General features: G+C 42.0%; 1 protein-coding gene across 1 annotated transcript; it reads right to left on the bottom strand.

Moving 5' to 3' along the window:
- Positions 1-11,767: 11,767 nt before the first annotated feature.
- LOC113902284 (60S ribosomal protein L10a) lies at positions 11,768-12,492 on the bottom strand. The gene has a single exon (XM_027557348.1). It carries the CDS (start codon positions 12,454-12,456, stop codon positions 11,803-11,805), a length of 654 nt encoding a protein of 217 aa, XP_027413149.1. The 5' UTR covers positions 12,457-12,492; the 3' UTR covers positions 11,768-11,802.
- Positions 12,493-12,593: the final 101 nt, after the last annotated feature.

The raw sequence follows: 12,593 nt of genomic DNA on the forward strand, positions 1-12,593 counted from the left end.
TCTATTTTGAGGTAATCATAGATTGACTTGCAATTGTAAGAAATACAAAGGTATTCCACATACCCTTTACCTGGTTTCCTTCAATAATAACATCTTGCACAACTATAGGAGAATATCACAAGCAGGATAGTCACATTGATACAGTGCACCTATCTTGTTCAAATTGGCCAGTTTTATTTATACTCATTTGTGTTTGTGTGTGTGTATTTAGTTCCATGCAGTTTTATCAATATATAGATTGTCTGTACCACCACAGTCAAGGCACAGATCAGTCAAGATTTGTGCTTTATTTGTGATAGCCCCAAGGTGAAAACAACCCAAGTGTTGTGCTTTTATGGCCACACCTACCATCTCCCCTTCCCCCAGTAACCTCTAATCTATTCTCCAGTTCTATGAGTTTTTAAATTTAAATAATGTTACATAAGTCAAATGAAGTAGTATATGTGATAGGCTGAACAATGGTCTCCCAAAGATGTTCACATCCTAATTTCATGAACCTGTGAATACATTAGCCTACATAATAAGTATATACTTTGCAGATGGGATCATGTTAGGGATCTTGATTTTTCCTGGATTATCTGGATGAGTTCATAACCACAAAAGTTCTGTTAAGAGGGAAGCAAGAGATCAGAGATAGATAAGTAAGAGATGTAATGATGGAGATAAATAGGTAAAGATAGGTAAATAGATAAGAGATGGAATGATGGAGGTAAATTAGTAAAGATAATAGAGATAGATGATAAATAAATAGAAGTTGTAATGATGGAAGTAAATAGGTAGAGATAGATGATAGGGATAGATATATAGATAGATAGAAGATATAATGATGGAGGTAAATGGGTAGAGATAGAAGATAGATAGAGATAGATAGATAGAAGTTGTAATGACGGAGGTAAATAGGTAGAGATAGATGGATAATAGAGATAGATGATAGATAGATATATAGGAGATGTAATGATGGAGGTAGAGGGGCCACAAGTCAAAGGATGTAGATATCCTCCAGAAGTTGAAAAAGTCAAGGAAATGGATTTTCCCTTAGAGTTTCCAGAAGGAATGAATCCTGTCAACACCTTGACTTTTTAAAGCTTTAGAGATTGATTTCTGTAAGCTGTAAAATTAAAATTTTGTGTTGTTTAAGTCACTAAGCTTGTGACAATTTGTTGCAGCAGCAACTTAAAACAAATACAGTCTGTAACATCTGGAGATAGTCACTTCTCCTCCGTATAATTCCCTTGAGATTTGTCCAAGCTGTTGTGTGAGTAGAGCCTATTCCCTTTCATTGCTGGGTAGTGGTCCATGGCGCTGATGTCCCACCATTTGTTTATCCATTCACCTACTGAAGAACACTTGGGTTGTTCCCACTTTGGGTGGGGCTGTTACAAATAATGCTGCCATTAACATTTATGTGGGCTTCCCAGGTGGCTCAGTGGTAAAGAATCTGCCTGCCAAGCAGAAGACACCGTTTGGAGAGAGCCTCTGGAGAAAGAAGTGGCAGCCTACTCCAGTATTCTTGCCTAGGAAATCCCATGGACAAATGAGCCTGGAGGGCTACAGTCCATGGGGTCACAAAAGAGCTGGACACAACTTAGTGACTAAACAACAACAACAAACATTCAAGTATGGGTTTTAGTGTGAAAAGAAATTTCATTTCTCTGGGATAAATGCCGAAGAGTGCAATTACTGGGTCACGTGGTAATTAAATATTTCATTTTATAAGAAACTGCCAAACTATTTTCCAGAGTGGCTGTACCATTTTAAATTCCCACCAGTAATGTGTAAATGATCCATCATCCTTTGGTGGTGTCACTATGCTTTTTCTTTTTAAAATTTTAGTCATTCTGAAAGGTTTGTAGTAACATCTTATTTGGGTTTTAATTTTCATTCCCTAATAGGGACTGATGCGGAGCATCTTTGCATGCATGTACCTGCCTGTAAATCCCCCCCTGGTGAAATGTCTGTTCTTGTGTTTTGCATATTCTCTAATTAAATTATTTGTTTTTTTCACCATCAATTGTTAAGAGTACTTTATATGGTTTAGATGTTAGCCCTTCATCAACATGTGGTTTGCCAATATACTTTCTTAATCTGTACCTTGTATTTTCACCCTAATAGGATATTTAGCAGAGTAAAACTTTTAAATTTTGATGAAGTCCATTTTATCAGTTCATCCTCTTAGCACCAAGTCTAAGAACTTTTTGCCTAGCTTTATATTCCGAAGATTTTTCTAAGTTTTTTTCTAAAAGTTTTATAAGTTTACAGTGTATTTTTAAATTAGTGATCTATTTGGAATTGATTTTTGTATAATAAATTTCAACTTTATGTTGAAGTTCAAATTTTTTAATCTATCCAATCACTCCAGCAACATTTGTTGAAAAGGCTTTTTTGCAATTTCCTCAAAAATAAATTAATAAATAAATGAAAAACAAAGGAGCACATTTGTGTGGGTCTATATCGCATTCTCTATTCTGTTCCATTGATGAATATGTCTATCCATCTGTCAATACCACATTGTCTCGATCCCTATGGCTCCATGGTGACCTTTTTTTTTTTTTTTTTGGCCACCACAGACAGCACCTGGGATCTTAGTTCCCTGACCAGGACTCAAATCCACACTCCTTGCAGTGGAAGCATGGAATCTTATCCATTGGACCGCCAGGTAAGTCCCTTTGGAGTGGGGTGATTTTCTACATAGGCAATCATGTCATATGTAAGAAAGAATGTGCATTGATTATTTTGAGCCAAACAGAAAATGCTTACAGAAAACATGTAGGATTTGGGGCTAAAGAGTGCTGCCACGCTGTGGTTTTGAAAGACAAGTGATTGTTCTATGGAAGCAGAAGAGCAGAATTTTCTTTTTAAATAAGAGCACTTGTCTCTCTTCAAACACACAGGAAAAAAAAAAAAAACTGTCAGTCCCATCTCACAGATTTCCTGTGTTGAGCTGGTAACTATGTCATAAGATAAAAAGTAGGTTGACTTTGATTCCTATAGTTTGAAACTGGCCCCATCAAGTATGACTTAATGCTGTCCTCTGCTTTGTAGACAAGGAAGTATGGGCCAGCTGTGAAACTGGCCTTTCACTCTGCGTGGGCTTGTGATTTCTCCACTTTCAGTGGCATCTTTTACCATCAGAAGGGTCCCCAAGTATCAGAAGCTATGCTCATCTAACTAGTCTCTTAGGCTCTGGGGGGTGGGGATGACAGCAGAGAGCCTAATACTGAGTGTGTCTCCAGAGTCATGTCAAGAACAGAAACAAAACTCCTGACATTTAGGTTGCCCATCTAACCACCAGCCTGCGTTTCCTCCTTTTAATTTCCACTCTGTCCTTCACATAATTACATCAATGCTTCACTGTGTTTATGACGCATGGTGTGGATTAGAGAGCTGAGTGTAAAATGTTCTGCCTGAGAAAGCAATTACTTTGAACAATTGTTTCAGTTGGATTGAAAGGTGATCTTCAGCACATTAAATCCAGGTTCATATATTAGCTTCAGGGCTGTCTCCGAGAACTCAAGGGCAGGGAAACCACAAGTCCCCAGGAAGGGATTGGAACTAGGTCTTGGAAATCTGTCAGGACTCCCTCTGAGTCTCATTGCTTATCACAAAGCCTTGCTCAAATATCGCCCCTCTCTCTTTCTCTTAACCTCTGTGTTTTTCCACTCTGGAATCCATGTGATGAGAACCATGGCCCCAGAAACATCCCCGTTACAGGCCTATCCACTGGAGATGACTGGCTCTCCCTCTCCCCCTGATTCCCAGGGAAGAGATACTGACTGGCTGTTTGGTTATCGGGTCTACACTGAGACCAAAAGTTGAGGCCAGGAGAGTGGGAACTTCCTGTACAAAAAGACTCTAAGGAATTATTAAAGGGTAAGTTGTAGGAGGCGGGGCCGGGGGGCGGGCGGTGCGGAGAGGAGGAATTCAATAAAGTTTGCACAGAAAAAAAGAGATACTAATACTTCTTTCCATCATAAACTTGGAAATCAAACTTCCCTAACTCTTTATGATGGAGAAGGCAATGGCAACCCACTCCAGTACTCTTGCCTGGAAAATCCCATGGACGGAGGGGCCTGGTGGGCTGCAGTCCATGGGGTCGCTAGGAGTCGGACACGACTGAGCGACTTCACTTTCACTTTTCACTTTCATGCATTAGAGAAGGAAATGGCAACCCACTCCAGTACTCTTGCCTGGAGAATCCCAGGGACGGGGGAGCCTGGTGGGATGCCGTCTATGGGGTCACACAGAGTCGGACACGACTGAAGCGACTTAGCAGCAGCAGCAGCAGCAACTCTCTGTGAAGTCAGTTTATTTATGAGGCATCGCAGTTGAGTTGTACCATGCTGTCAAATCTTTAAACCTAGACTCACAACCCAACAGACTGGTCACAGTTTTACTTCTACACTAAAATGGCAATATGTGAAAAATCAGAATATTAAGATTTGAAGTGGCTTAAAAAGTAAAGACAGATTTAGTGATCTGATAAAACCCTCACACCAAAGAGGAGTGCCTGGAGAATTCCATGGACAGAGGAGCCTGGTGGGCTACAGCTCGTGGGATCCTAAGAGTCGGACACAACTTAGCGCTATCTTTCTTTCTTTGTTTCTAAAACCCTCACACCAAAGAGGAGTGAAAGTCATTGAAAATTAGCATCAACCGGGGTTTTACATCTTCTTTTCCAGACTGTGTGACCTAATATAAATCCTTTAAACTTTCTGCTTCTTGATTTCTTAACTTACGAAATGAAAAAAATAACACCTATCTGATTTGTCTTCTGGTATATTTGTAAAGATCAAATCAGTTAGCATATGCTAAAAAATGCTTTATAAACTGCACGTGTGTGTGTGTATGTGTGTGTATTAGTCTCTCAGTCATGTCCAGCTCTTTGAGACCCCATGGACTGCCCACCAGTCTCCTCTGTCCATGGAATTCTCCAAGCAAGAACACTGGAGTGGGTTGCCATGCCCTCCTCCAGGGGATCTTCCCAACCCAGAGATCAAACCCAGGTTTCCCTCATTGCAGACAGATTCTCATGGGCCATTATAAAACCATAATACTGTAATCACATTTGTCTTGAAATTTATGTTACTGAAAATAAAAACAGTAATCCTTTAAAGCATCTTGTGTTTATTTTAACACAAGGAGAGATAATTTATATAAATGTTCATATTTATTTTTAAGAGACCCTTTTCAGGTTATTTGGGACAGAAAATATTGTCATCACTTTGTTGGAGGCAAAAATGAGGGCCAAATAAAATTACTTGCCAAGCGCCACATAAATAGTCATGGAACAAGACTTTTTGGCTAGAATATGATATTTTTAAAAAAAACAGTGTCAAAACCTGGATCCAAGTCATCATCTTATTTACATTACAGGAGAAAGGTGTTTCTTAGTATCAAAAATTCCCAGGAAATGACCTCTGAGCCAGTGTAACTGGAAGATGGAAATGTGGAATTGAAGAGTTTCTCCGTGAATTTCATGGCTGACCTTGCTCTGTTTTCTCATAGCTAATGGAAAGCACCACTGTCCTTGGTAGCTTGAGCCCTCCGTACACTGATACCAGGATCCCTCCTGCTCTCCAAGTTCTGGGAGCTATGCTAAAGACCACCTCTCCTAGGATGTAATTTCATACTCCGAAGTCAAAACGCTCCCTTGGGTATATTCAAGCTTCTCCCAACTGATGCACAGATTCCAGAGATGCAAGAAGCAACAGGTACCCCCCTGATGCCTACATGTTATAGAGCGAGGAATTTGATTTCTGCAGAAAAGGCACCCATTAGAGAGCATGTTTCTGCCCATATTCTCTCAAAAGATGAGCAGAATCATATGGCACTTTTACAAATACCCCTGCAAAGAGACCCCCAAAATATGCTATTCTAGCACACCCTCAGAAGTGAGTTTACCTTCAGCTTCCTGTCTCGGGTAGTAAGGCTGAAACTGACAAAGGATTCTCCTTCCTCTGCACAGACTTCACCATGGTTGCCCTCAATCATGGCAAGCGACCTTTGTTTATTTTTCTTCTCTTTAATAACTGAAATAGCTCTGAGAAGGCCTGAAACTGGAAAAACCAAAAGCCGCTTCATTAAAAGCATCTGTTCTTCTTTATTAGGACACATCCCACAATGAAAATGCCCGAAGAATCAGCCTATGTCCATTTATTATCAACACAGGTATCCCAGATTTGTTCTGCTGGGTTACACTAATTGGAACATTATTGAGAAATACAAGTTTCCAATGAGAAGGGACTGAGAGTCTAGATAAATCACTCCACATAACATATAGTTTTTTCCTAGGACGATCATGAACAATTTATGTGTCATTTGATTTCCAAGGACAGAGGGTTTTTTGTATTACACTGAAATCTACAAAGTAAGGTACATTGATTTACAGGAAATTGTCCCTTTATACACAAATTCATCATTTACAAATACAATTTCAGGGACCAGGTTGAAGGCAAGCTTACATTTTTTTTTAAGCCAACTATGTCATCAACTGTGTCAGTATCTGTTTATAAATAGTTCTTCCCAATTTGGGGATCCAAGGTTCACAAAAATATTTGTCTTAAATCATTTCAAATAAGCTGCATAAAATTCAGTCTTAGGGCTCACTTCCAGCGAAAGCTGTATTCACTTGCATTTCATAGAAAAAGAGAAGGGTGGGTGGGGGTGGTCAGGACATAAAAGAAGTAGCCAGTTGGGAGGTAAGTGCCATTTTCCCAGGAAATGGTACTGGCTCAAACTAAAAACGAATGATGTGTGTCCCCATCTCCTTTAATATGAGAACTTTGAAAATCCCCCAGAACTTTCCATTTGCCACTCTGAGCTCACAGACAGACATTTTATTACCTAGGATATTTATTTGCAGATCTTAAAATGTCCATATGTCATGGAAGATATGAGCCCTTGATGACAGGTACTAAGATGTGTCCAAAACCTATTTTTCCAGGGCCCAGTGCCTGCGGTCCTGATTTGAGGCGAATAAACAGTGAGCACGGCCAGTGGCTTGGACAGGGCTCTTTTCTTTCAGTTTCATCTGAGATACGATTGCAGTCGAGCCAGGACATTCTCCATTGCTAATATTCCTAGCCCCAAACCTTCTACCTTTTGGTTCAGAAAGTTTTCCTTTTTAGAAGAGGACTCAAAGAAGGTAAATGTGTTGAGAACACCAAGAAGTGGGAGCTATGTCCACCTGCTTTGACTTAGGAATGCGAAGTTATCAGAATAGAAGACACACAGTGGCAGGAAGTGGGGATGGGGGGCTATTTTATTTCTCTTCTGTGTCTTTCCTCTTGAGTTTCAAAGAAAAATATTCACTCTCCAAAGCATGTGTAGTTCTAACAAGCTTGATGCCTTCCTGGAAGCCACAAATGATTCGAGTGTGACGGAGGAACACCGCAGTTCTGGAATTCCATGGAAGACGGCTGTGGTAGGAAAGGCATTTCCTGATACTTAACCAGGACGCTGGTGACTTAGATTTCATTTGCCTTTGCCTTGGCTAGCTGATTGTATGCTGAGATGCAGAGTGAGGGTGTCAGTCATCAGCTTTGCTTCTGAAAGCTTATTTTTCATTCACGTTGACTTGAAAATAAGGTTCGATCTGGGTTGGTTTCCAAATCAGAACTTTATTATGGTTTGCTCCCCTGTGCTCTCTCTCAGCGTTTTGGAATTCAGGGTCCATCAGGCAGAGGAAGGCAGTACTGGTCCCTTTGTTTAGAATACCCAGAAAGCTCCCTCTAAGCCCACTCTGCACAGCGCACAGAGGATTCTACCAGAGAGAAGGAAAGAACCAGGGAGGCGTGTGCCCTTCCCCCACCCTGCCCGCTCTCCCCAGATACAACCATCCAGCCTGGATGCCAATGGCTTCAGCAGCAGACAGGAGGCAGAGGAGGCAGCTGCCTTGTTCTGCTTTCCGCTGCAGACAAATTGGATGGTTTGGATTCGTGACTCACTGTGTTTTACTTGGTCCTCCCCACAATCTCCTCCTGTGTATTCTAGGACCAAGTTTCAAACTGCTCATTAGGACTGTGTGTGCAAGAAGCCACCAGATAACCATTTTGGCTTAACTGTCTGTGTAATTCCAACAATCTATTTGGTCGGGGAGGAAAGAGAGGAGGCTTTTTTGTTTTAGTTTTCTTTTTTTCTTTTTTCACTCTAGGGTTTGTTTTGGAGGGGGTAGCAGGGGGGAGGATGTGGGTTATTTTTTAACTGAATTCCATATATTCCACTTCCTTTACCCTTTTTGCTTCTCTTCTTTCTTTCTGATCCTGTCTCGCTCCTTCTGTTTACGAACTAACATAAATTTCTCTGTTGTGTTTCTTCCACCACCACCCACGATTATAGACGTTTCCTGATCTTGCAAATACTGACATTCCCGAAGATTCTCAGTGCACACCGGACATTGACCTATAGAGACGTATCACACCTCTGAGGCTTAGCATGCCCCTTGGGCTCTTCTTTCAGTTTTCAGTTTTCTTTCCTATATATATCCTTTTCATCCTTTCTTTTGGGGTGGGACATTGGAGGTTTAGGTTTTGCATTCTTTCATTTCAAGCCTCATGTACTTTAATTCTCCACCTAACTGATGTTAACCCTGGCCCAGAATATCCTCAGATTGTTCCATTTATTCCATGCAAACCATTTTTTTTTAAATGCATTACACTGTGTAGACACCCTAGGAGGTAAATTAGTTTCTATTTCCTTCATTTCACAGATGGGGAGCCTGGAAGCAGAGAGAGATTGAGTCTAGAGCACAAACTGGAGGTAAACAGTGATTCCAACTGCCAGCCCTTGCTTCTGGTTGCTTTCACTCAAGAGAGTCCCCTCTCTTTGGCCCATGACCCCCCAAGTTCTCCACTGAGTCCCAGCCCTAACCTTCCCTTTGTAGACCAGATTCTTCCAGTTTTCACATCAGAAAATGTTTCACTCTTCCAGCCCTGAGTCCCCACTCCTTCAATGTACTGTAATACTGGGACCCCTTTTGGGTCCAGATAAAACTGTCCTTTCATTGGCTTGGGTTGGTTACTGTTTTCTGATCCCTGACCTCCTTCCTCCTATTCCAGATCCCCAAGAGCCAAAGAAGAACATGATCACTTCTGCCTGTTGATGCTTTATTTAACTTTCCTGCCAATCAAATGCTCACCATCCCTTTGAGGTCAGGACAGAAAATCTTAACTGTGGCGATTAGCCACAGCTCATCACCAGCTACAAGAACCCGCTGGAATTTTTCTCAGAAATCAAGGCACTCAACTGTGACGTGCTGATTGAGATAATGAGCTGCAAGATGAAAATTAAGGAATAACAGGATGGATATCACTTTTCCCCTCCCACTAAGAAGCCAAAGAAAAGCAAAGGGTAAAGGAGACCAGGGAGGAAGCTAGGAACTAGAGTTTATTTTCTAAGACATTCCTCATTTAGTTTTTCCTCCCTAAATCTGATTAAGTCCACCTCTGTCTGAAGCTTTTGCATATCTCTACCAGTTGCGGCTTTTAGGCTGAAGAGGAATACCTTTGGAAGAATGTAACTTGAATTTGTCTTTGGCTGCGTGAATCTTAAGAGCTATGGTGCCAACAGTTTTTCTCCAAATCCCTTTTCCTTTCACTCCTCCTCTTCCAAGGGATCAGCTTCAATATTGGCTTTTGTTTGACTCGGGTCCCTTGTATCAGATGTCTGAGCTTTAGCTGTTGGCACGCGGACACAGCCCACAGTGCCCATTTGTCATTGTCCCTTGGAATTCCAGAGGCATCAGGCCCACCTGGCCCACTGTGCCCCTTGAGGGCCCTGGACTTTCCACCAGGGGACTCAGTGTATTGAAACAAATTCCCACTGAGCCACATCCTGACCCAGCCCCCACCCTCCTACACCCAAAGCAGGATGGAGTGGGGGTGAGAGACAAAGGCTGTCTTGGAGATTTTGGTCTCTGAAGGCACAGCCTGTCTCTTAGGGAGAGCAAGAGAAGTGAAAATCTTCATTTTTTTTTTTTTTTTGCTTTTTATGTCACACAAGGAACTACAATTATGAGACTGTAAGGTTGCAGGGGAGGCTTAGGGAGAAAGTGCGTGAGCCTGTTGTGGACAAGTGTGTGTGCATGCATGTGTATGGGTTGTGCATGCATGCTCAGTTGCTCAGTCATGTCTGACTCTTTGAGACCCTACGAATCATAGCCTGCCGGTCTCCTCTGTCTGCGGGGTTTCCAGGCAAGAGTACTGGAGTGGGTTGCCATTTCTTCCTCCAAGAGATCTTCACCACCCCAGGGATCATACCCACGTCTCCTTCACTGGCAGATGGATTCTTTACCACTGAGCCACCTGGGCTTCCCTCTGTGTATGGTTAAGTGGATGCTGGTGAGGAAGAAAGAATTTCTGCTGAATATCTCAAAAAGTTTCTTTGGCAATTTCAAATTGTTAACATTGAAGACACTTTACACATAGATGACTACACTTTCCCTAATCTTCATGGACCTTTCAGTTTATTTTCTAAATTCTCTTTCATCTTCATGGGTAACTTTATGTACAGGTTTACACTAAACTTTTATGGTGTTTATTGCACACATAACTATAGCACTCACCCCCCAAAATAAAATGCATGTGCTTATGCATGCATACAACAGCTTGAAATGATATATATATATATATATATGTAATCATCAACAGCTTGAAACTAAATGAAAAAAGAGACATAAATTGATTAAATTTCACATAAAAATATTGCTTCCCAAATGCCATTTTAAAAATATGTATATATAGTAAAATACATACGTATGTGTGTGAAGAGAGAGAGAGAAAAAAAAACATTAATATTTGCTTGCATGTTTGTCCTTTACTCATCTAGTCTTCTGTCATTTTATTCCTTCTTTACCACTGATCTTCTCTGACCCAGGGAAAGACCCTGCCAAGGAGTCAAGGCAGCTGAGCTAAAGCAGGGAAGGAGGGAGAACCATCTTGGTCCCAGGGACCTACTGCTCTGCCCCCAACAAGTCATGTGACCTGAGCACATCTCCTTGAGCCCCTGTGCCTCTCTTCTGTTAACCAAAGAGCCTTATGCAACTAGCTAGTAGGGAGGAGATGGCAGATCGCCCAAGGTGTTGCAAACCCTCTGTACTGAGACCCACAGTTTCATCATCCCTAGAGTCTTTAACATTTTAATGTCTCTGAATTTACAGTTCACTTTACAATGATGGTGCATCATCTTGAAGGCTCCCAGGTGGCACAGTGGTAAAGAACCCACCTGCCAATGCAGCAGACATAAGAGACACAGCTTCAATCCCTAGGTCAGGAAGATCCTCTGGAGGAGGGCATGACAACCCAACTTCAGTATTCTTGCCGGGAAAATCCTATGGACGGAGAAGCCTGGCAGCCTATGGTACATAGTGTCACAAAAAGTCGGACATGACTTAAAGTGACTTAGCACGCACGCACGCATCATATTGAACAGCATCTTTTCTTTCTTAATGTACATCAAACAGCGGTGTTTCTTACAATGGAGGATTGGTTAAATTTAATGCAATACAGTTTGGGTTAAAAGTATTCTGCAGGTATATGTTATTATTCAAAATTCACACGTTTTCTTATAAATACAGATGAACCATGGAATTAATCTCCCTGGCCCATTCCGAACAACTAAAGGCTGAGTGACCAAGCGCTCTGCTGAAGAAAAGGGAGGGACTAGTTAAGTAGAAGGAAAAAAGTGTCCCGCAAACAGTGTCATGCTTAGGAGAGGACATCACTAGGTTTCCTGATCTGCTGTCACTGTCCTGAAATTCTTTTTTTTTTTTTTTTGATGGTTTAGTATGGTTTATTAAGCTGTGCCTTAGTACAGACGCTGGGGCTTGCCCATGGTGCTCTTAATGTACAAGGCCCTGACGTTCTGCCAATTTTTCTTGAGCAATGACACCAGGAAGTTGACAGCTAAGTGGATGTTGTACACAAGCTCATCATCTGTCATCTTCACGTGGCCAACAGCCACTGCCAGACACAGCACCTTCTTCATCTGGAACTTGATCGTGGACTTCACTTCATCAACTTTGGCCACCATGTTCTCATTGTGGGTCAGCAAGGAAGGGAACTTGCCAGCCTTGTTCAGGCCTGGGCCCAGGATTCGGGGGATCTGCTTGATCAGAGACTCTGAAGCCAAAAAGGCATCATATTTCTTGGCCAGCTTCTTGACCAGTTTCTTATTCTTGTTGAGTTTTTTCAGCGCCTCGATGTCCATGTGGGGGATGTCCACAGCCTTGGCCTCATCACAATGCTGCTGGTCCCCCAAGACACACACGGAGAACTTGGGGCGGGGAGTGGACTTAAGCCTGACGGTGCCCGAGAAGCGTTTGTCCTTCTGAGGGTCATAGTTCTTCAGGCTGATCTGAAGCTCCACCGTCTCCAAAAACTTTCTGCGCTTGCGCTGATTCCCGTGCAGGACTTCCCGCACCGCCTCGTAGAGGGTGTCGCGGGAGACTTTGCTGCTCATAGTTCCCTACGCCGCGATAACCGGAAAAAAGAGGTGTCCTGAAATTCTTAATAAGTTTTGAGCCTGGGGGCCTGCATGCTCCTTTGACACTTATCTAGAAAAATTACATAGCCTGTCCTGATGGGAAATGTATGTGG

The sequence above is a fragment of the Bos indicus x Bos taurus genome, chromosome 12, assembly GCF_003369695.1.
Source record: "Bos indicus x Bos taurus breed Angus x Brahman F1 hybrid chromosome 12, Bos_hybrid_MaternalHap_v2.0, whole genome shotgun sequence".
Classification (NCBI taxonomy): Eukaryota; Metazoa; Chordata; class Mammalia; order Artiodactyla; family Bovidae; genus Bos; species Bos indicus x Bos taurus.

Coding starts and splice junctions, on each gene's coding strand:
- LOC113902284 (XM_027557348.1), bottom strand. CDS start 12,456: ATGAGCAGCAAAGTCTCCCGCGACACCCTCTACGAGGCGGTGCGGGAA.